The 24,463-nt window shown below is 37.9% G+C and overlaps 9 protein-coding genes and 1 non-coding gene across 10 annotated transcripts; 4 read left to right on the forward strand and 6 right to left on the reverse strand.

The window, feature by feature from the left end:
• Window positions 1-153: 153 nt before the first annotated feature.
• FMS1 (polyamine oxidase) lies at window positions 154-1,899 on the reverse strand (the record flags this gene model as incomplete). Its single annotated transcript, XM_449679.1, has 1 exon — window positions 154-1,899. The coding sequence occupies one exon, from the start codon at window positions 1,897-1,899 to the stop codon at window positions 154-156; it is 1,746 nt and encodes a 581-aa protein (XP_449679.1).
• A 1,573-nt stretch (window positions 1,900-3,472) lies between these two features.
• SOK2 (Sok2p) lies at window positions 3,473-4,246 on the forward strand (the record flags this gene model as incomplete). The annotated part of the gene is made up of 1 exon (XM_449680.1): window positions 3,473-4,246. One exon carries the CDS (start codon window positions 3,473-3,475, stop codon window positions 4,244-4,246), a length of 774 nt encoding a protein of 257 aa, XP_449680.1.
• Window positions 4,247-5,315: 1,069 nt separating this feature from the next.
• Window positions 5,316-6,923, forward strand: ERG5 (C-22 sterol desaturase; the record flags this gene model as incomplete). Its single annotated transcript, XM_449681.1, has 1 exon — window positions 5,316-6,923. The coding sequence occupies one exon, from the start codon at window positions 5,316-5,318 to the stop codon at window positions 6,921-6,923; it is 1,608 nt and encodes a 535-aa protein (XP_449681.1).
• Window positions 6,924-7,400: 477 nt separating this feature from the next.
• On the reverse strand, window positions 7,401-8,822 carry BUD22 (Bud22p; the record flags this gene model as incomplete). The annotated part of the gene is made up of 1 exon (XM_449682.1): window positions 7,401-8,822. The coding sequence occupies one exon, from the start codon at window positions 8,820-8,822 to the stop codon at window positions 7,401-7,403; it is 1,422 nt and encodes a 473-aa protein (XP_449682.1).
• A 3,007-nt stretch (window positions 8,823-11,829) lies between these two features.
• Window positions 11,830-13,290, forward strand: SEC59 (dolichol kinase; the record flags this gene model as incomplete). The annotated part of the gene is made up of 1 exon (XM_449683.3): window positions 11,830-13,290. The coding sequence occupies one exon, from the start codon at window positions 11,830-11,832 to the stop codon at window positions 13,288-13,290; it is 1,461 nt and encodes a 486-aa protein (XP_449683.3).
• Window positions 13,291-13,591: 301 nt separating this feature from the next.
• On the reverse strand, window positions 13,592-17,395 carry CLU1 (translation initiation factor 3 subunit CLU1; the record flags this gene model as incomplete). Its single annotated transcript, XM_449684.1, has 1 exon — window positions 13,592-17,395. The coding sequence occupies one exon, from the start codon at window positions 17,393-17,395 to the stop codon at window positions 13,592-13,594; it is 3,804 nt and encodes a 1,267-aa protein (XP_449684.1).
• Window positions 17,396-18,824: 1,429 nt separating this feature from the next.
• GVI51_M07733 (DUF5314 domain-containing protein) lies at window positions 18,825-19,529 on the reverse strand (the record flags this gene model as incomplete). Its single annotated transcript, XM_449685.1, has 1 exon — window positions 18,825-19,529. The coding sequence occupies one exon, from the start codon at window positions 19,527-19,529 to the stop codon at window positions 18,825-18,827; it is 705 nt and encodes a 234-aa protein (XP_449685.1).
• Window positions 19,530-21,373: 1,844 nt separating this feature from the next.
• GVI51_M07755 (DUF5314 domain-containing protein) lies at window positions 21,374-22,090 on the forward strand (the record flags this gene model as incomplete). The annotated part of the gene is made up of 1 exon (XM_449686.1): window positions 21,374-22,090. One exon carries the CDS (start codon window positions 21,374-21,376, stop codon window positions 22,088-22,090), a length of 717 nt encoding a protein of 238 aa, XP_449686.1.
• A 723-nt stretch (window positions 22,091-22,813) lies between these two features.
• tE(UUC)8 lies at window positions 22,814-22,885 on the reverse strand. The gene has a single exon. It is a non-coding gene; the product is annotated as a tRNA-Glu (tRNA).
• A 163-nt stretch (window positions 22,886-23,048) lies between these two features.
• REC107 (Rec107p) lies at window positions 23,049-24,268 on the reverse strand (the record flags this gene model as incomplete). Its single annotated transcript, XM_449687.1, has 2 exons — window positions 23,049-23,863; window positions 23,989-24,268. The coding sequence occupies 2 exons, from the start codon at window positions 24,266-24,268 to the stop codon at window positions 23,049-23,051; spliced, it is 1,095 nt and encodes a 364-aa protein (XP_449687.1).
• Between the last annotated feature and the right edge of the window lie 195 nt (window positions 24,269-24,463).

The following is a 24,463-nucleotide window of genomic DNA, read 5'->3' on the forward strand; positions in this document are numbered from 1 at the left end:
CTGATCTTTATATGTGGCCAAGGTAATTTTCATATGATTATATATTTTATAGTATTTAAAGTTCTTTTTTTGTTAATAAATATTCCGACCAAAAATAGCACGCAACGCCATTGTGCATATTTTAAATACAGAAAAAGGAATACGTACAAGAGATCATTTCATTTGCTTTAGAATGTAGTTTGCTTCTCTTTCACCACTTTCCCAAGCACCATAGGCACACCCAGCACCATCTAGAATCGTGTGCTCACCAGCGAACCTCACCCGAGAGCTTTGTCCATTACTCATGGCCAAAAACATGTCTAGGGCGTCATCACCTGCATAACAAGCAGAATAAGCACCTTTAGAGTACGGATCATTGGTCCAGTCCGTGACTATCACGTTACGTAGGATAGGACCCTTGTCCGAAACGTTGGCGTCATCACCAGCGACACCACCAGCGATATCAAGACCATTGATTATATGACCAGGTGCGTTACATACACTCATAATCTGTGACAACACCGGTTTGAAGAACTCGTATACTTGGTGAGAGTCATGCAGAGACTCGATATAGTGAGTCAGCGGTGGTGCCATCAACATCATCAAGGATGGAACGCCGGTGGTCTTGGCCATGTTCACAAACAGCAGCGGCTGGTTCCAGCAGTCGTGCCTGACGGCATCATCACCCAAAAGCTGCTTAACATCCTGCACGAGAGCCTGCAACCGCTGAGCCGTGTAGTTCTTCTCTCTGCTCTCCTTTCTGAGCAATGCGGTAAATTCGGCCCGGGTGTCGGCTGCTGCGTGTGCCACGGCAACGATCTTCGCAGTGTGCAGATCCCAGCAGCACTCCTCGAACTCGAACACTACTTTCCCCAAGGAGCCGAAGTGCATCTTCTGCAAAGCGGCAGAGATCTGAGGCACCAGCGGCGGCTTAAACTCCACTGCTCCTTCGCTCAGAAGACTCTGGGGAATTGTTACTATCACGTAACTGCACTGCACGGTGTGCTGCTGTCCTGCAGCTCCGTGTTGGCCGTGTTGTGTGTCTTCTGCGCCGCTGGCGCTGGAAGTGGTGTAAGATACTGTGGTGTGTGCTCCTGCATTCTCGATCTTGGTTACAGTTGAGTTTAATTGCACTGTGCCAAGCTCCGTGCGGATCTGCCCGTGTATTCTGTTGTATATGGTGTCATAGTTCATGACAAATGCATTCCGGCCTTGGTGGCCGAAGAAACTGTCGCGGCTGCTCAGTTGGTACCAGGACACGCCGTGCCACAGCTCCATGTAACGCGCATACTGTATGCCGTACCACATCTGGTCGTCGGTGAGAAATGGCGCACGTTGCTGCAGGTACATGAGTAGCATGTCGAACAGCGGCATATCCGCCCGCGGGAACCCCTCGTGGGAGTGTTGTGAGTCATTATCGTCACTGAGCTCTGCAGTGTACTCAGAGTGGAAGTACAGTTCGATGAACTTCTCTATTTCGTCCGCAATTAGTCTTATCGTTACGTCGCCAAGGGATCCGCGGATCTTGTCCACAATCAACGGATCGTCATCGTCGAACACAAATGGTGCATACACACCTGCACTGTTGCCTCCGGTGCTTGCAGAGCTTGCAGAGCTTGCAGAGCTTGCAGAGCAGTGAGTTGCTCCACCGCTAAACATCTGCGGAGTACTGTCGGCACCGTCCACAGCGGCTAGCTGCACTTCCTCCGCAAAGAGACGGTTCGTGAGCGTGTCGTGGTGCCAGGACGCGCCCAGATCATACCGGGCGCCGTTGTACCCAGTAACGGTACAGAGTCTGCCTCCAATACGGTCCCGTGACTCAATTACCAGGCAACTCTTACCACTCTGTGTCAGCACTGAAGCTGCTTTCAAACCGGCAATACCAGCACCTACCACCACCACGTCATATGTCCTATCCATTCTTATATAAACTTTCTTTTATATTTGGTGCCTTTTTTTACAAATGATTTCACCCTTCCAGTTGATGGGTGGCGGGTGTATATTCCCTTCGTTGCCTCTTAATTTGTTCTCGATGTTCGATGGCAGTTATATAACGATAAGAAAAATAAGCCTCCTTCCTTGCACTGCTCTGATTGCTCGTTCAAATAAACGCGGAACAGTAGTCTCGCACATTGGTCTCCGCAGAATAGAATAACTTTCTTTTTTTTCTCACTGTTTGGGTTTCCACCTTCCCTCCATTTAGTTTTGCCTCGATCCGTTGTTCACAACTCGGTGGATCGCTTACCAAGAATTCCTTGCATATTCTATTTAGGAGAGAGAGAGAGTTCGTAACTTCTCCCAACCCAGCCTGCACTGTTGTCTTAGTGATTTCTTTCCCCTGTGGGCCTGTTTCTTCCCCTTGTAATTAGATTCGGTGGTAAAAGATTAATTTCCTGTTTAATTTAATTTTCTTTGTGATTCTTTCCGTTTGACACATTTTTCCCTTGTCCTATTTTTCCACAGAAACACACGTACAATGGGAAGATGGTTTGTCCCTTATACCCTCCCCCTTTGGTGGTATCGTTATGTTAACCCACAATGATTCTTTTTGCTGTAAATTGTTTTCTTACCCGCTACGTATCTGCACCGCACTCTAACTTGCGTCCCCTTACAACAACATAAGGTGATACCACTACACAGAACTGTCCCCAGAGAAGGTAAAGCGGTGATCGCCCATCGTTCTCCGATTTGCTTGGCACATGAAGAACTTCCATGCATTTGGCAGGCAAGATCCCTCCTGCATCGCGTTGCAGCTACAAAACCCCCAGCCGCACTCCCTCTCCTCTATGAAACCACTGCAGGCCATCTACCGCCATCGCACTCCCCTTACTCCCCTCAGTGTAATCGAGTAGAGTCCCCCCCCCCCATTGAAACGTGCTTCCTAGAGGTACCAGAAGAACACCAGTACCCACAACCCCATACACACATACACACAAGAACAACCGCACCGCCTATAAATAGACTTGTATCTTCTCACAGGCACCGAACACACAGAGCCTGGCGTAGTGTGCATAGTCTCGGACGCAAGACGCAAGACACAGGATGCAAGACGCAAGACGCAGGACGCAGGACGCAGGGCGCACCAAGCTTATAATACACAAGAACTGGACAAAATGGGACAAACGGTTAACGACTAACGTCCAACGGACAACAGACAACGGCTAAAATTCCAGGGACAAATGCTAATGCCCCGGAAGTGGGAGTATAGAATCAGATGAGCAGGACAAAAAAAAAGAAAGAAAACCCTCGAATGGATAAGCAATGGCCCCATTGTGAGATGAGCCTTGTGAGCAGAGAGGATTAGATCAGCTGTTTATCTTGCATTGCATACTGCTTATCGCCATACTTGGGTGCTCTTCCATCAAAGGTACTACTTCTCCACTTCTAAAGAGATAAAGAATAAAAAATTATATATATGTAGCTTGTTTTCGTTGGTGGGAGCAGGGAGTTACTGGTTAATGAGCGTAGACTTGAACTGAAAAGAAAATGTGCGATGTCTGAAAGAGAATTGCCTGGATACACATACTTACCCCCACCAAGGCTGTCATACCAGCCTTCTATAGCTCTAGTACCTGGAGTCATGCAGGTGCGTCCTCCTGCTAGTCCTGCCAGTCCCGTTGGTACTGGTGCTGGCACTCCAGGTGCTGCTGGTACTACTGGTATTACTGGTATTTCTAGTACTACTGGTACTACTGGTACTGGCGGTACTGCGCTCGGTACCGTGCCCACTAGTGCACTTACCAATAACAACAACAACAACAACAGCAGCAGCAGCGGCAATGCGTACATGACGTCTGCACTTGCGTCCTGGAACCAGTACCAGTACCCGTGGTTGCAACACCCGCTGCTGAGCCGCGTGATAACCACGTACTGGGAGGACGAGCACACGATATGCCACGGAGTGAACCACAACGGAGTTACTGTTGTGAGGCGTGCGGACAACGACATGGTCAACGGCACGAAGCTGCTGAATGTCACTGGGATGACCCGTGGCAGACGGGATGGTATTCTTAAGAATGAGCCTGTGCGTGATGTAGTGAAGGGCGGTCCTATGACGCTGAAGGGTGTGTGGATACCAATAGACCGGGCCCGCGCCATCGCGAGACAGGAAGGCATAGAGCAATGGCTGTACCCATTGTTCATCGACGACCTGCACCAGGCCATCACGTTGTTGAGACAGCAGGTGCAGCCCCAGGTCCAAATGCCCGCCCCACAGCTGCCCGTCCAGTCACAACAACTCATCCCCCAAATACATCACCACATGTAACTTAATATTCGTAATGAATCGCTATGTACCATTGTATAACATAATGAATTGTTCAAAAACATAATATAATATAGTGTAGTATAGCACAAGAAAATATATTACAATATAATATAGTACAATATAGCACAGTATAGTATAGTACAATATAATATAGTACAATATAGTACAGTATAGTATAGTACAGTATAGTATAGTACAATATAGTATAGTATAGTATAGTACAATATAGTATAGTACAATATAGTATAGTATAGTATAGTACAATATAATATAGTACAATATAGTACAGTATAGTATAGTACAGTATAGTATAGTACAATATAGTATAGTATAGTATAGTACAATATAGTATAGTACAATATAGTATAGTATAGTATAGTACAATATAGTATATTACAATATAATATATTACAATATAATATAGCACAATATAGTATAGCACAATATAATATAGCACAATATAATATAGCACAATATAGTATAGCACAATATAATATAGCACAATATAATATAGCACAATATAGTATAGCACAATATAATATAGCACAATATAGTATAGCACAATATAGTATAGCACAATATAATATAGCACAATATAGTATAGCACAATATAATATAGCACAATATAGTATAGGGATTTGGCATGGGCTTGACTACCGTATCGGGGATTAGAGTCACATGACGTATTCACACACGGACCACGGAAAACCCGATGCGTCCATCGCTACTTGAGCAGAAACACAGATAATCCCGCAGACCAGCAAGCAGCTCTCTCTTCGCAAGTTTTATCGCTGTTAAGCTGCAGGGAGGGCGAGTCTCAGTGTCTTTTCTCTCTTGTCTCCGCGGATTTCTGAGAGAGAGGAAGTAGCTTACTGGCTTCTGCTAAACGAGCGATTGTTCGTCCTCGTAATCTCGTAATCTCGTAATGCGGTTCTTCCGGTGAACCCGGTCGCTAACGCAAATTTTCTGAATAATATAAATACGGCTAGTGCAATTGGGATACCCGATTCCCTTCTCTTACAGGAAAAGCAAACTTCACCCCCAACAAAACAACAAAGACATTTCACAAATGGCTTCTGTAGTAGATCAGGTGCATATGAGCATGAATGCCACTGCGCATGCAGCTGGCGCTGCAAGCGCAGGCGCTGTCATGGCTGCCCCATCGCTTCTAGACAAGTTGCAAGGCATGTCCTACTTGCAAATGTTTGTTACATTGATTTGTGGTGTGCTGGTGTGGGACCAGGTCTCCTACCAGATGAAGAAAGGTAACATCGCTGGTCCTCGTTTCAAAGTCTACCCTATCATCGGTCCTTTCTTGGAGTCCCTAGACCCCAAGTTCGAAGAGTACAAGGCCAAGTGGGACAGCGGTCCATTGTCCTGTGTCTCCATCTTCCACAAGTTCGTCATCATCGCCTCCACCAGAGACCTGGCTAGAAAAGTGTTGCAAGCTCCAAAGTACGTCAAGCCATGTGTTGTCGACGTGGCCGTCAAGATCCTGAGACCAAGCAACTGGGTGTTCCTGGACGGTAAAGCCCACACCGACTATAGAAAGTCCCTGAACGGTTTGTTCACTAAGACCGCCTTGGCCCAGTACTTGCCTCCTTTGGAAGAATTGATGGACAAGTACATCGAGAAGTTCGTCGAATTGTCCAAGGAAAACAACTACGAGCCACAGATCTTCTTCCATGAAATGAGAGAGATCCTGTGTGCTTTGTCCCTAAGATCCTTCTGTGGTGACTACATCAGCGAGGACCAGATCAGAAAGATCGCTGACGACTACTACTTGGTCACCGCCGCTTTGGAATTGGTCAACTTCCCAATCATCCTGCCTTTCACCAAGACCTGGTACGGTAAGAGAACTGCAGACATGGCTATGAAGATTTTCGAGTCCTGTGCCCAAAGAGCTAAGGACCACATCGCCGCCGGTGGTAAGCCAATCTGTGTTATGGACAACTGGTGTAAATTGATGCACGATGCTAAGAACCGTACCGACGATGACTCTAGACTACTGCACAGAGAATTCACTAACAGAGAAATCTCCGAGGCCGTCTTCACTTTCTTGTTCGCTTCTCAAGATGCTTCCTCTTCTTTGGCTTGTTGGTTGTTCCAAATCGTCGCTGACAGACCAGATGTCTTGGCTAAGATCAGAGAAGAACAATTGCGTGTCCGTGAAGGTGACATTAACAAAAGATTGGACATTGACTTGGTAGACAAGATGGAATACACTCACATGGTCGTTAAGGAAACTTTGCGTTACAGACCTCCAGTCTTGATGGTCCCATATGTCGTCAAGAACAAGTTCCCAGTTGTACCAGACTACCAAGCTCCAAAGGGTTCCATGCTTATCGCCACTTTGTACCCAGCCCTACACGACCCAGAAGTTTATGAAAACCCAGATGATTTTATCCCAGAAAGATGGGTCGAAGGTTCTCCAGCTAACGAAGCTAAGAAGAACTGGTTGGTCTTCGGCTGTGGTCCACACGTTTGTCTAGGTCAAACCTATGTCATGATTACCATGACTGCTTTGATCGGTAAGTTCGCTCTATTCACTGACTTCAAGCACAAGGTCACTCCATTGAGTGAAAAGATTAAAGTCTTCGCTACTATCTTCCCTAAGGATGATCTATTGCTAAGCTTCAAGAAGAGGGATCCAGTTACTGGAGAAATCAAGGAATAAATCTAAACATTTTTGCTTGGTATATGTGGGACTGTAGTCTTCACTTATTTCCGTCAAAATTTCTTATGATATTGAAATTTTACCTGAAAATATTGAAAAAAAAAAAAAAAAGACAAAAAAAAGCTTCATTCCTATTGCAAATCTTTCCCAGTTACATTACTTATTATGATATTATAGTATCTCAAATTCTTCTTCTCATGAATTTACGATCTTTGTAACTGATCTGGGTCATGTATTTGTATTGATGGTCTCTATTGATTTGTATTTTCTTATTTTATATTATGTTAGTTTTCTATAGAGTATTTATTCTTAAATGACAATTTTATGTGGTTGAAACGGAACTGTGTTTGTGATATAATAGTGGTTAAATTTCTTGCAGAAATATAGGCTTGAAGACTTGTTCAGATGCAGTTTAATTGATAAATTCCAATACTATATTTATACAATACTTATCATAACAAACTTATAAAGCGACTATCAGTCAAATGTGATCTTCTTACCAGCAAATTTAGCATTTTTCTCTTTATCCTCAGCCATCTTCTTTGCAACCCAGGAAGGATGATCTTCAATTTTCTCAAGCTTCTTTCTATGCTCTTCTTTCTCCCTTTTAATTTCAGCTTTCTTGGCTTGATATTCTTCGTTTTGCTCGGCTCTAGCAGCTCTCTTTGCAACACGTTCTTCGTATTCGGCTTGCCTTTTCCTCTTTTTCTCCATTTCCTTTTCAATTTCCCTTTGGACATGCTTAGCTTTGGAACCATACTTTTGTTCCCATATCTTTCTTCTAGCTCTTTGACCTCTTCTATTCTTCTTTTGAGGTTTGATTTCAATTTGCTCCTTAGCAATATCGTCAACCTCTATCTCTTCATCACTACCTCCACTGACGTAGCCAACCATAAGTTCTGGTAATTTTGCCTTTTCTTTCTTCTTCAGTTTAGGCACTGGTTCTTGCTTTCCAATACGTTCTGAAGTTTCATCTTCTGAAGCAGAAGATTTCGCAGAATCTTCCTCTTCATCACTTTCATCATCTGAACCGACAAGCATTCCGTCATATTGCTTCAGTAGCTCATCCTCATCAATATTTTCATTATACCTTGGATCATCATTGTCTGAATAACCAAAATCATCACCAGAAGCATCTTCATTCTCTTCTTCGTGTTGTTTTGAAGATGTTTTAGTAGATTTTTTCTTCTCTTGTTGTTTTTGTAGTCTTTTCTGTTTGTTGATATTCAAAAATAAATCTAGACTATCGTCGAATTGATCCATCATCTGTTTGTATTTCTTTCCATTCATGACACGACTAATTAGTGCATCGCATGATTTTATCTTAGTAACATCCTCATTCCATACCTTACTTGGGTTATATTTATTATTCTTGTCTGTCCACATCTTTACGTATTCATGGTCAGCAGCCCATTTAGGAATTCTTTTGTCAGATACCTCTTCGTTTGCACTTGCGATGTTAGCCGATGACTTTTGAAGTTTCGATATTATAAATTTGATTGCTTTCGACTTTGTCACAATTTCACAGAAGTCATGCAAACCTGCATCTCCAGCACCATATTTGGCTTCAACTGCTTCTAGCACTGGTTGAAATACTGATTTATCATTGCTAACAATGCTCTTTATAGTCTTGAAAAGATAATTATTGACATGCTTCTCCACATTGTGTATTTTACGATTCAATATCTCTACTCTGACTTCTTTCAAATCTGAACGAACCTTTTCTTTATCAGAAGATTCCAAAATCTTTGTTACTTTCTTATTATTCTTCTTACCTTTTGCGTTGAAAAACCTTTGGGTAAATGGGAATCTCGGTTCAAATTTTTCATGTGTCTCTTGTAGGTAATGCCATTGGTATTCCAATCTATCTAATTTCAGTAACAGATTCTCTTTAGACATCTCTTGCCGATTTTAAGTCTAGGTATCTCTTCGGTTGCTGGTACACAAATAAATTTCAAGTTGAGCTGAACTTTATTCTATCTATCGCTGTAACTTAACGGGAAGTTCCTAAGATATTGTCTTTTTATTGTACATATTGATATAGTAGAATTCTCAAATAATTAAAGAGTTTTAACAATACTGGATTCCAGTCGATGAGATCAACTTTTCTCGATGCTCTGCGAATTTTTTCAGAAATTTTTTTTTCATCTGAACGTTAGGCCAAATATGCGATGAGCCGTGTATAGTTATAAGAATATAAGGGCTATACAAATTTACCATGCATAGATTTTACACAAGATTACTTTCTGGAACTATTTTGTCAATTGTTGGAATCTTAAGACTCTGAATTCTGGTTAGGGCTTTTACTCATAGATACTACAACTACAAATTTTAAAGAATCAGACTGACGTGCAAATCGAATTTTTTGAGTTATTATCTTCAACGGTGTCCGTAGAAACCTCAGGAAGATATGTAAACCGTATGGTCATCATATTAGATATACTACAATGAGAAGAGACAATTGAATGCTCTCGGTTAATTGAGGATTTTTAATGATCCTGTTTCTAGCGTGATTGGACTCAACCACGCTGGCAATGAAATACTAGCTGTCCACTGACAGTCTTTAACAGCTTGGTTACTCATTGCGACCAATAAAATAATGAAAATCATAAAAAATGCACCACGGGGTATGATAATTGGTAACTATTCACTTAGTATTATTTTTTAAGAATCAGTTCCACGCCCTGTCACAGGCAGAATATCATCAAAGTTCTAAGATAAACAATCGAAGAACGCAGTTGACCGTCGTGATAATAAGTGGTAATCATCATAAACAAAATAAATAATACGGCGATGAAATGTAACCTCCACCGATATGGTGACATTTTTGATATAATATTTCATCGATAGAGATCTCTCTATCTATGATATGGTCTCACCGAGTATAAAGTGCCAAGTTATTAGTATATCATCAACAGGAAATAGAAAAGTATAGTTAGTAGCATTACTTACATCAGACACATATTTCTCGTTTCAATCATAAAAGAATAAATTCTTATCAGACATATGCTTGTCTATAATTTGAGTAAATGGTTTCATCTTCTGTAAGTGCTACCATAACAGAATTTGGATGTAACTATTTTAATGATGTGCCACTATTTAGTAGTAGAAACTACGCTCACATTTGGCATACAAGAGCAAAAATGGTTACAGGATCATCTACTGATGATTACCTGAAGGTCTCCCCATTATCTTTATCAAAATGAAGTTCTTGCTTTACAGCTTATACTGACTGCTTAGCATTTTTCTTGTTGTACTCAGAAATGCATGAATGGTATAATTTATAGATGTGTCTTCATAATAAAAAACTATTCAGACTCGTCATCTAAAAGGGTTCATCATAGAAAAACTGATGCTCATTTCAAAAGTATACAGGAGAAACCTTATACCAAGTAGTTTTGACTCTTTGTTACCGTAAATGTGGCAATTTCTACCATTTAAAAATGGCAAACTAAAACAAATTACATCTCAAACAGTCCAAATGTTATAGTTATTAAAATCAGTTAGTGCCGTGAGTATCATTAACAAAGATATGTTACGGATCAGTTGCGTAGGTTTTCTAGGCCTACTAAAAGCATTGTCACTCATATGCAAAATAATTCCATTTGTGGAAATTAAAATTCAGTGCCCAGTGCTGTGAATCGTCATATCCATAAACATACATATCTGATTATCACAAAAAGTATTGCTTTACCATTTAGTTCACTGACTAGTGAAAAATTAATATCAAGAAATTTGACTAGATGATAATGCAACAGTGAATGGCTCAGATAATAAAAGGGGAATAGATAAAAAGAAATGCCGCTTCAAGGTAAAACTGTCTTTTTCAAAATTTAATATTTTAGTACAATTCATATTTTTGAAAAATTGTTCTAAATGAAATTAAAGTCAGGTTTAGTTGTTGTGCCAAAAACTTTATCAACATGTAGTCGTTCAGCCAGTAATTCCAGCTTTTGTTTTTGATTGAATCATCATAAAAGTAATTTCATTCGAACAGAATCTAAAAATATGATTGCAAAAATACGGAAAAAAGTCAGGTCTTCCTCATTCGACAAAAGGTGTGTGCTTTCATGAATTTCCTAGCTTAATTTGGAAAAGAAAACTATAATGCAAATATTAAACAAGTCATATGCAGTACACCTGTACTATGATATAATTTCTTGTGGATGCTAAAGTTCAATAAACAAAATTCCAAGTGTTCCTCAGTAAGATATGTCCTAATCACTAACAATTCTACTAAATGATTGTTCAGAAACTCTAGTTTGTATTGTTTATCAAGAGTCATCAACGAAACACTCATAAATCATTCTTAATGATTAAGTAATTGAAAAATGTTCTGTCTTTATCAAAACCAATCACACATTCATATCCTTGTTAAACATTTGCATAAATAATATCATAGAAGATATCCCATAAATATTTGCTAGTTTTTCCTTTCCCATTGAAAATCCAGTAAAAGAAACGTTATCAAGTTACCAGTACTTAATGAAAGAGCTGCTGCTCGTTAAAGTACATTCAGTAACATTGAAATTGCATCTATAAACACAAACCTTTACCTATCCTCCTTTTCTACAGGAAACGGTTATTAAAGGTAAACTATGGTAAGATTAGAATCTAAAGTTAGAAATGAGTAACTTCAGTCGCTTTTTATACTTTTCCAGAGAAAATTGGTGAAAATTGATTTGAAAAAAAATTTTCCACACTACGTGTACTATGACAGTTAGGTCTTTCCCAATATGGACTCGAATGCCTAGCGATGAGCTTGGAGCCAAACAATAGTATTATGCGATGGTTGTGTATTTACTGAACGGTTGGGTTGTTGGAAACCACATAAGTTTTGTGATCGTGAGGTCATGCTGTTTAATTGTGAGAGGTACGAAAAGGGAGGAGAGAATAACATAGGCTAATGACTACTACTACGATTGTGAATGTAGAGAAGTCCGGCGTTAAGTTGCGGCGAAGTAAACATGGGCCGAGAAAAGGTATGGAGGTTATCCCGCAATTATGGCAGCTTGTGATGCTTTCGGTTCCATTTATGTACTGCTATGATAATGTCATGGAGTTATTATGCAGTTCGGTTGTGGTGCAAATGGTAATAGTGGTTCACTTAGTATGCTTTGTGCTCCGGAGGAAGCTGTTTGATGATTTCTACCGTATATACTTGCCATTCTTGGTGTCCTTCACGTTCTGTGATAGAACTTTAACTGAACTGAATATGATTATGTCTACAACAGCAGTTATTCCTTCGAATTATACCCCAATTCATTTAGTGGGACTTATTTTCCAAGCTGGTCTGATGAAAATAGGTATGCATAACTATGATTATATTAGCGGAGTTAAATGCCTTGTTGCCAATTATCTGCTTGTGAATTGGTTGGAAGATATTGGTCAATTGAAAACTTTGGACCAAATTGATTGTAATCTATTTGGTATTCTCTTAACAGACTGTCTGATGATCAATAATGCAACAGCACCCAATTATCTATTGGTGCTAAAAGGAGCAATGACGAGTGTTATGATAATTATTGTAGTGAATCACTTTTTGACACGATTAATACCTAGCTTATCCAACAGCATTGTGTTAGCCGGTAATTTTTTGGTACTTTTCCCAATTTTGGTTAATCATTTGATTGATTTCTCCAATGAGAAAATTACTTCGCCAGCGTTGTGGCTAATTGATTTTATTCTGGAGTCAGAAATAAGACAGTATATTATGCTTTCTTGGGTAATAGTACTGGTTGTATTTATTCCCTTGGTTATACTATTCAAGTCAAAGATATCCTTGAATACTTCAAGAAAGATCTGGCATTTTGTTATTTTTCTCTTAATTGTGGAACCATTTCACCTAGATCCAGAGTTTGTTAAAATTTCACTTTGTGGTATCATTCCATGTTTTCTGAGTGTAGAGTACCTTCGATACCTGAAAATAGAACCATATGGTGAGCACCTGGATTTTTTTTTGAGATCATTTGCTGATTACAGAGATCAACGAGGTCCTTTAATTGTATCTTACATATATCTGATTACTGGAATAACAATCCCCCTGTTGCTGTTTGAATCTCCGGTAGGATTGGTAAGTTTAGGTGTGGGTGACTCATTAGCTTCCATTGTAGGCAAAAAGGTAGGCCGCATGCATTGGAAGGGGACTAATAAAACGATAGAGGGTACAGTGGCCTTCATCGTAGGCACAACTTTCATAAGTTGGATACTTCAAAGATATTTTAATTACTTCAGCACAATTGATATATTTAAAATTCTTGTTATATGCACCACAGGAGGTGTTTTGGAGGGGAATAGTGAACTTAATGACAACATATTGATACCGCTTTTTATGGTATCAATGGAAAAACTTCTGGCACAGTCATGAATTATTATCTAACGTATATTGATAGACTTTGAGAAATGATCAAAACTGTAAATAATGTTATAGTCTTTTTTAATTATGAGATTTTTTTTATTTGTCACTCTCAGCATTGATTAACTTTGAGTTCATTAAATACATGAAGTTTGCTACAAAATGCTTAGGCATCAAATGTCATTAAAATATAAATGAAAGGTCAATTTGAATGCAATGGTATTAGTGAGGAATGAGATGGATCGCAATTAACACTTTCAAAAACAAAAACAGATATTGTATACAATGAGAAAAATCAACATTCTTGATCAGTTTATTTCTTATTCTTACCCTTTGATTTACTTTTCTTGGTAGTTTTAGAGCTCTTTCCATCCTCACCTTCAATGAATGATAAAAGTTCATCAACTGACTTATCAGCCAGATCTGGATTTGTTGTTTCCTTCTTATTGTGACCAGACTTTGATTTTTGTGGCTGTTGCTTTAGTCCACTGGCGGCAGTTTGATCTTGTTGTAGTTGCTTCTTTTGATTGACATCCTTAATTAAATTGGTCAAACCATCGACCCATTGTCTAGCTTGAGCTGTACTACCATGATTTGTACCCAATTCCTTTGTGAAAATACGCTCAGCTACCTTGATTTGATTCAAGGCATCACTGAATCTGTTATCAGCGGCCAACAAATTACCCAACTTGGATTTAATGTAAGCATATGGAAGAGATTCAGTACCATCTATTGAAACAAGGAAATCGCCCAGGGACTTCAGAACCTCGACAGCAAGTTTAGCATCCTGAACACCAAGTGAGAGTTGCTCTAGATAATTGAAAATGTTAGTGAAAATTGGGTGGTGAATCTTATCAAGTCCGTAACCAGAAACTGTTTGAATGATTCTTTGATAAATCAAGGCCACATTATATGGACTTTCATTAGCAAACTCTAATGTAGCTAGATTTGTAAGAGCTCTTAGCAATTCAAATGAGTCGACACCGCAAACCCTTTCGTAGATAGCACAAGATTTACGACAGAACGCGATGGCTTCAGCATTCAAACCAAGCTTATTATAGATAGTAGACAAGGTCAAATATTTTTCAGCCACAGATGAATGCAAAATGCTATTAACTTCTTCCTTAAAACCTATTGACTGAGCCAATAGTGTCAAGCCATCCTTTTGATTTTCATTGATTATCGAAGCACCTTGTGACCACAATTCTTCACTGATAGGAGATGAATAGTCAATTGCCTTAATTTTAGGAATAACTGTCAAATCAGATACTGAGAAAGTGGTTAAAGGAGCCACATACTTAGCTCTGGATTTCTTGTCCAAAGATTGTTTGTACTCTTCCAATTGCTCAGTCGAGAAAAAGTAATCTTTGTTCAGAAGTTGAACCCCAAACTTATTGCAGATGGATCTAATTAGAGTAAATGGGTACAGTTCGTGCTCAGCAAACCAATCGCCTTCTAATTCATAACGGTAACGAACGACAGCTTCTTGTTCAATTTCTTTCAATAGAGTATCATGGGTTAAGTTCTTGAATTCGTATTGATCAACTGGGTATAATGGATCCACTGATTCAACAGCAGGTGCAGGATTGTATGTAGTTCCGAAAAGTAGGTTAAACACAAATGAAATTAAAGCTGGAATAACAATAGGTGGTAGACTTCTGCTGTATTTTCTTAGGATATGTTTCAAAGAACGTGAAATAATTTCCAGCTCAGCTGTCTTGATAAGAGGCACTAATTCATCATATGACACAACCACTGGTTTTTCAGTAGAAGGCTTTTTGATTTCATTGTCATCAAGTTTCAAGTCCTCGGTAAGCTCCTTTGGAACTTCTTTGCCTTCTTGAACTAATTTGTTGATCTTAGCTTGCCTTTCCTTTATCATTGTTTCAATCTTTTGCAAGTATGATTTTTCCCATTCTTCATATTCTTTATTGTCAACAATAACTTGAGCTAGTTTAGCTTCATGAGCTTCCTCTTGTTTACGAAGTTCCTCTTTGACCAAATTGGCGAACTTACCAAGGTAACGCATGTTGACACCATTTTTGTGGAAAGTATCAGCTAGATGCTCACCATTGTAAGGAGAAATAATATTCCCATTCAAGTAATCTTGAACAACGTTTGGAATAATCTCTTCATTTAGATATTTTGAAATTTCCACGACAGTTTCATCTTCTACACCTGGAACTTGGTATGCGTCAGGATTGTAAGAGTACAAGTTCTCTTCATAAGCCTTGACTAATTCAACTTTATCATTCTCGATCTTGGTTGCCCACCATTTTTCAACAAGCTCTGGACGAATCAAAGTTTGACGATGTGGATATTTCTTAGATGCCTCCTTAACATCATCAAAGTTTTCCTTGGCAAATTCAACATCAAGTGGGTATGTGTTAGCCAAATCTAAGATGTAATGTCTCTTATCAGAACCAACAATACCCTTAGATTGACTGGAAAACACTAATTCAGTACCCTGAATGGTGTGTTTTTTCAAATGGAAAGACTTGGCAAACTGATCATTTAAGATTTCGTCAAATTCTTCATTAAATACAACTTTCTTTTCGTTCTCATCTAGACCATATTTCACACAAATATCACTAGACAGTTCAGATACAGTCTCTTCCTTGGTCTCCTCATTAGTTGTAATTTTCACACCCATTGGAGAAAGCAGACCTGGAACAGGAGTTTGCGCAAGAATTCTCTTACCGCCGAAGTCAACAATCGTGGTCAATAGATGATGAATATTTGGCAAGTTCAATCTCGTCAACATGTTCAACGTTCTTAAATCTTGATTAGCAGAAGCAATTGCAGCTTCATCACCACCTTTATCAGCATAAGTTTGATTTAGGTCACCAACAAAGGAGTAAAAAATGTTGTTCTTTAGGAAGATTTGTTCTTCCAATGGTGAGTCAGGGTTCATTGCTGTACCATTTCCATACAAAATATCCATAGCACCTTTTGTTGCATTGATTGTAAATTCATGAGTCAACTTAGCAAAAATTCTTTCACTTTCAATTCTAGCTTGCAGAGTATTGGTTGGGATTTCCTTTATAGATTGGAATTCATCGTTGAAATTACGTTCCGGCTCGAAGTTGAAAGAATCTATTTGCGTACGTAGATAATCTGGCCCATTTGTAGGGATTGCAGGAATCAACCATGGTTTGTTCAAAGTTGTACATGCTGGTCTTACGTAAGTAACAGATTCCAAATCATCAAACTTCTTTTCAAGACTTGAAATGTGTGTAACAAAATTTTTAGATGAAGAAGCCAATAAATCATACAAAGTGTAATGTACAGTATCAACATGGCCGTCATTTTCCTTAGGAGATGGATCAAACTTGCTGGTGGTTGACTTGTTGATGTAGAAACCGGATGGAATGGCAGTTACTTGTAAGCTTTCACCCTCTAAAGTAACAATTTGCAAGTAGAACAGGTGGCCTTTAGTTCTGTAAAAAGCTGGTACTGGATTGTATGGCGAGAAGTTGATAGAACGCAAACATGGTGTGACAACACTAGTGTCCGTATTCATGAGATCTTTTAATAGAACTTTCTTCTCCTTTTTTAATGTTTCGAATAAACCATGCACCATGTGATTGAATTCGACCTTTTCCTCATCAGTAACATTCATTGAAGTGGGTTTTTTGTTTTCAGTATCTTTGTCTTCATTTTCTGGAGACTTCTCCTTAATTTCTTTCAATGGCAATTTGTAGAACTTAGACCCAGTAGAAACAGCAACATTGGATAAACCATCTTCAGTTTCGCTGGCAAACCCAAAGAAATCTCTAGATGTTAATACATGCTTCAAAGCTTGGTATTGATTGTAAGGCTTCAATTCTAAAGCAACTTTGTATTCGTCTTTATCGCTGCACAGTTCTCTTAAAGTTTTCTCTTCAGAGCTTAGTAGTAAATCACCAGTTGAGTTCTTCAAGTTATAATTGGTAAAATACTTAGTTGCAGGAGCAATTGAAAGAAAATCTAAAACATTTTGCAACTTAGAGTCCTTTCTAAATTGTAAAGTAATTTCTTCAAGTTCCTTGGATTTCTTCTTTTTCCCTTGTTGGGGTTTCTTGGATAGTGTTGGTAAGGCTACAATCACCTTCACAATATCGCTTGGTTGTGACATTGTAGAATGTTAGGTGAGACCTTAGTGCTTTCTTCTATACCAAAATTTAGAGCAGTAACCACTTATTTATAGCGAACTGAAAAGTTAAACTGCTCGAAACAATGCTAGCTCAATTAAATATACTCGAGACAGTTACCATCCACCGGTCAACTTTTTCATCGACATTTTTTTTCAACGCACATTTCCCACTACATCAGTTTAACTGGGAGAAAAATCTTGAGTGCATGCTACAAGATGGAAAAACTCCCTGTCAATTTTCTTTCTCTTTCTTACTGAACGTCGTTACCATCGCTTTTTCGAAGAACGCCCAATAGTATTCGAACTATTTCCAACAAGGTAGTAAAGTGATATCCGCAAGCCGTACAAAGGACAGGGTTGTAGCCAGGCGATGGAATACTGTTAAAAGATTCTAGCAAAGCTGTAGATATCAAATCTATAGATCATTACCGAAGGATCCGAAAAGATAATCGTAGCATTAATGAAGTATTTTTTACCTTGACGTAAAAGATCTGTGTAAGACCCCACTTGTCCGAACTTCATCCTCAACATCGCATAATGCTTTGAAAAGCGAAATAACGGAGATATATGTAATAGAGCCATTTTAGAGGTGGACTATTTTAGTGTTAATATTAGTTTATGAGATAGTTTACCCTACCTGGCTAACACAAATAATTCGTTCATAGTTTATGCCAGAGAGTAAGTGAGTTAGAGAGGCGATATGTTCATTTTAGGTAGACAACTTTATAGAACGTAGTTGAGTGAAAATTGTTAGACATACGTTATCCACATATAACTAGAATGCAATACATTGCTTTATGGTGTGTTGACGTAACATGCTTTGTTATAAATCTGTAGTGCCTAAGGTTACAGTTTGATAGGGCACAGACAAATAAAAACATATTGGCAGGTTCGGAAATACTTTAAACGCCCAGCAACCCAGCAAGAAGTTATAATAGTTATAAACATTCGTTATTAATGATTTAATAAGGCTTCTATTGCTGGGAGATATGGGTGTTAGAGATATACAATAGAGAGCAAAACTGAATACTGATAAGAGGGTATATCTTCAGGTTACTGTATTTCAAGCCAAGTTATTATTTTGTGTTATCTATTGGTAGCAGCTTTTGCAATATAATATCTCTATGGCTATTTAAAGCATATCCGGCATCTGCAACCATAACTTTAAATAATATCAAGTTCACCGTAAAAAGAAAGTACGAACTACAGTCAAACATTTAAATAGTTTACTATATACATGAGGCTTAGGACGTTATAAGTAAATATTCTACAATATGCAGCAAACAAGTGCGTATAAAATAGGTTAAGCATGATACTTCTTGACCATTTTTGAGATTTTACGACTAAGTGATATGTTTGTTATGGTGATTCATTTTTTTTAGACAAAATCAATCCAATACTGCTTGTTATATTAAAAATCGCCAAATTTTTCTCTCAAAGCTCTCGTTATCCCATCCGCTGTTATATTTGGAGTTGTTGCAATTGTCATATAAGCTATTATGTCATTCTTATACTTCGATATTTCAGCACGCTTATTTGCTTGTTCCTCGAAACTTAATTTATCCGATAGTTCCATTACTGGCATGTCATCCAAAAGATCAGTAATCAGTCTTCTGATATCTAGTTCTCTCTCCACATTACTTATATTGCTCATATGACCCAACCATGCATAATATCTTTTGTATGTAATCAGAGGATTATCTCTATCGTAGTGAGATCTTATCTGATCTATCAGGCCAAAAACAGTTACCTGTTTGTGATGTGCTCCAAATTGCAAGTATGAATCACACAATTCTCTGACTTTGGCGCTAACAGTTTTTAACACCAATTGAATCATAGCATTATCAAAGTTTGAGATCACATGACGTTCATAAATATCAGTAATGCCCTCCTTATAGTAGGGTCCCGCTTTGTAAAACCGGTACCAGTACATATTTGTTAGGAGTATGATATCCTCAAAGCGTTCAATCCATATTTGGAAGTCTCCAACCTCACTAAGAATGAAAGTTTTGAACTCACATATTGCGGGGTTCCTAATCTCTTCAAAAATGGCGCTAGTATCTGATCCATCGATTTCAGCTACCCAAGGGTAAACAAGTTTCTTCTCCAAAGACATGATCAAATTAGGAGGAGTGGCCTGCCTTGGCTATGAAGTAGGTGTAAAGAAATAATTAATATATGCCCTAGTAACGCAGTGAACAACTTTTTGGAATTGCTTACACAAATTAACATTCGGACCATATTTTTTAGTAACAGAGCAGATAAACTCTTAGGAAAAAGCTCTTGGCTAGTTATAAGCAATGGCGCCACAGTGCTTTTTAACAATAGGAGTCTTCGATAGTGAAGATTATCAGCAAGTTAGTGACCATATCTTCAACGGCAACGGCAATGGCGATTGGCTGATCATTGGTGGTTGCTGTTAGTATTTCGAGAGACCAAATGGGTAAGTTTGGAGTAGTTTCTCTTACAAATGGGTTTCTGCAGTAGATTCAACACGCAGGAAATATGGAACTACAACTATGCCAAGTTAGATGGTTTTAAAAACACCTAGCTTAAATGTAAGTAAATGTTATCACGTCTTGAGAAACCTCCCCACGAATGATAATATGCCTGATTAGTTGCCATGACTATAGAACTAGATATAGCAAAATTCTGATCCCTTCGTTCCAGAATCATAGAAATGCTAAAGCTCTAAATGATAGAATACTACGATATAGAAAATAAGTTTGCTAACGTCTCTTGTAACCCATATTATATCCTTTCATTCTGACAAGATATAGTTGACCTGGTAGAGTCCTAATTCCTTGCCACCAATTTTGAACCAAATGGTAAAAAGACCGACTTTTATTCTGCCCTGGTAGATATCCTCAAATCATTTTTCTTGTACTTACATCTGTATTGTGTGACTTTGTACCAGATTAGCAGAAACTAGGAGCTATAGGTTCGTAATATACCTTACTCTTCCTGACATAAAATTATCGCAACCTTTTACTTAGTAACATTTGATTCAATACTCTAAGAAGACCTCGGTGAGCAGTAGTGTCTCAGGTCCATATGCGTACGAAAGACATGCTGATAAGATACTAGTTCAGCCTATAATGGTGTGATACACAAATTATATTGGTTGCTTTCTTTTATTCTAATGAACAAGACACCAGAACTTTGGCCTAACTTCATAGACTAATGGAGATGAGGGCTCCTTTTATACCTTTTATCTTTAATAGATAAACTGGTTCTAAGAAGTCCTAACTCGGTTTCTTTTCTGATTAGTAATCTTACAAAGGTGAAAATTCTTTTCACCTGTAAGATGACCATAGTCCGTTACCGGCCTAGTTATATCTTATCTTATCTTATCTTCTCCTTTGTTTATATATATACTTCTGTGCCCGTATGAGCGGCATGCTACAGCCTTGTCGCCATTGTCGTATAAACGTTCATATTGGTGGCACGGTATGATCATATGATCATCTTCGCTTATAATAATAAGTAGTTTCGATATCTGCACCATTGGCTTATGGAGGTCACATCACACACACACACACCATGGAGATAAACTATAGCGTATACATAGACACTGGAAAAATGTGATCACATATATAATAGATAAGAATAAAACGTAAAGATAAGAGAGGGGTAGTTGGACGTGTTATGCCGGTAAAGGATTCTCTCATCTCTCTAGTGTTGAGAGAAGTACAAGCAACAGTTAGCATCTACTGGAAAGTCAAAAAGGCTGGTTAATTTTTTAGAATTTTTATGAAAATTATTTTTATCTCAGAAGGCTTCAAATGGTAATTATGCCCCATATAATCAGCGACTACCGTAGTTGACCTTAACTTATAAAGACTTTTAAGGCACTTGTACATTTCACTATGTACTCTTGGAAATATATATTTGTATATATAACTGCAATCCCTGCATTTTAACACGAATATAACACTAATCTTCCATACACTTTACATAATGGCATACCCATTGTTAAGTAAGCTAGATGACATTAAAGATGAAGTATGGTTATTTGAGAAAATTAATAAGCCCTTCTTATCAATAGGCTTTAAGACAATAATACTTAATGAAATTGGAGACTTCCAGAAATGGATATTGCAATTGGAATGGATCATAAAGAGTACAGATCATCTTTGGTATCAATTCTATCAAGCAGGCCCATTCAATTTTGCAGGTATTAGTGACCCACATAAACAATATATTGTAAGTGTATTTGATGGGGCTTTGAAAAAATTGATAAGCAATACTGTCAGCGAACGTGTGAATATTGACTATGAGGACTTTCTTCAGAGCCATCTATCAAACTGTAAAATAACCTCATTTGATCTGTTAGAGATACTCAAAATCGAATATGACTGGGTTAATGCCGAAAAATATTTCAGAGAAAACTTTGAATGGTTGCAAAATATGGACAATTTCAACACTACTCAAAAAATGCTAAGATGTCAGAGACTTGTTCACATTATCACTGAACCACTAGTTGACAAAATACAGATGACTAAAGAAACTAAAAACGAAATAGATGACTTTAAACAACAAATTGCAGCTAACTTAATGATCGCATTAAGTCCCAATCACACTCAAGAAATTTTACGACATTATAGGATTGGTAAACGCCTAGATCTATATGATATTACGAATACTATTGCCTATCTTGAAGACAAGTCAATTTAATTACTTTAACAAATCTTCTTGCAAGCTTTTCAGAAATGCAAGATTGAGTTGAATACAACTTTAAATGCATATAGCAACACTATGCTATTCAAATTTTAGCAATAAATAGGAGAAATGCCCAATAATTCTATTACTGAGTCGAAAGATATGGTTTTCAACGATATATATAGCACACTGCACATTGTGAAACAACTAAAAGATATTATGTATCTAGGATCTGAAACACTTAAAATTGGTTTAGTATATGCCAACGTTGCCGACTATTATACGTATAACAGGTAGCTATCATTTTCTATTTGGTTATCATTAGTGATGAGAGCCTCACAATTATTTTGGCTTTAGTAATTACACTTAAATAGAATTTTTACTAGAATGCCTGTCTTGAGTATAATAATAAACGCCGCATGCTAGGGAATATAGTCTAATTATAATACTTCATCCATTACTTGAAATATGGGCTCTTGGGCCTATACTTCATAAATAGCAGCCTCCGCAGAGGCTGATAACTTGATACTTACCATAGAAGAGTGAAGTTAAATAATAGCCTTTCAAATAATATACAAGTCCCTCAAGGATATTAACTACATTTAAGTTCAACTCTTATACTGTAGAACTCACAAAAGTATTACCTTTGTACTGTTACAACACTTCCATTTCCATACTATACCATTTCATGATAACTTTGGCAAAAAAAATTAAATAAATTTGAAAATTGGCTGATCACTCCGATACGGGGAGTCGAACCCCGGTCTCCACGGTGAAAGCGTGATGTGATAGCCGTTACACTATATCGGACTATTAATCGTATAATGTGGTCAACTAGACATTGGGATATACTGGAGTTTGAATAGTATAACGTTGTACGTTTATTTACATATAATTTTAAATAGTAAACTAGGTGAAATGTATCATACAAGTTGGCTGCATTCAGAGCTATTCAGACAAAATGCATTATATATCACAAGTCTGATGTATATTCGACCGGTGGAGAAGAAATCTCACACCATGGTATTATAGTCCTAGAAATTTCTGACTTCCGCGGCTTTGTAACTTTGTTTTTGGTTCTGAATCTAGCTCGAGTTCTAGGTCCGTCTTGGGAAGAGGAATCTGTCCAAGTTGTTCCATTCAAATCATAGTCATTAGTATGTCTATTAAGTGGAATGGCATTCGCTAATTTACTTCCCTCCGGTACTGGTATCTCTCCCTTGGTAATTAAAAGTCTTAACTTACCCAATAATTTCTGATCGAACATCTTATCAAACATATCCTCCAATTTTCTTTCAATAGTTACTTGCACTGTATTTACTACAGTGTCTTCAACATTATTACGATTAGATGTAATCATATCTCTTAAGCTCCTTTTAAAAGCTTTAAATTGTACTTTGTATTGATCTTTTTCTTTAATGAGAGCTAGATCAATATTATGTAACTGCTTGTCAATTGAAAGTAACAGTTCATTCATAGATTCAGTTTGGCATGACATATTGTGCATAATCTCATGTAGGTAATCCACTGCTCTCTGCAATTTTGGGGCGCCAGCTAATTCTTGTGATTTTATTATATCTCTGCATTCATCTTTCAAAATAGTACTGTTGTGTCTAATTGCGCCAAGAATGTTGGCTTCTTGGTTGGCCATACACTCTGTTAAGTTTTTAATTTGACCTAAATTACTGTTATGATTTATACTTTTCAACTGATCACTAAAGCTTTTTTTCCAATCTTGTAATTGATTGTTTATATTAACATCAAGCTTATAGACTTGGTCGACAATATCTATATGAATTTAAGCTGTTAGTAAAATCACGGCTTACATTTTAATAAGTTTCAACTAAAAACAACCAGTAAAAAAAATAGGTCATTATGGCAAAATGTGTTTTTTTTTTATAATCGGTACATACCTTCTTCTTTGCTGTGGTTACAATTCTCTAATTGTTTCACTAATTGCGAGCTCACTTTCATTAGCTCTTGAGACATATTTGTCAATGTATTTATTAATTTCTCCGACTTTTCCCTGAGATCTATACTTTCTAACTCAAGTTTCCCAGCCCATTCCATAATCTGTTTGTCTGCTTCACCAAGAGAAGAGTCTCCACTATGTAACAAATCATCTGCATCTATTGAGGAGGATATATCAGTACTTTCAGAGTGCAAATCTTCGGTCTCTAACCGCTGCTCCATAGTTACTTCCACTATATTTTATGAATAAAAACTGGATGGAGACACACAAGAGTCAAAACCAAATACATAAAAATGGGTTTTTATGCAATTATTTACAACTTGAATTCTAATCGAAGAGTTGCCTTATTTATACTTTAGTCAAAGAAATGAATTCTGGTAGTTCCTTCAGATTCGGCATCTCATCGCGCCCATCAA

Source organism: Nakaseomyces glabratus, chromosome M (assembly GCF_010111755.1).
Source record: "Nakaseomyces glabratus chromosome M, complete sequence".
Taxonomy (NCBI): domain Eukaryota; kingdom Fungi; phylum Ascomycota; class Saccharomycetes; order Saccharomycetales; family Saccharomycetaceae; genus Nakaseomyces; species Nakaseomyces glabratus.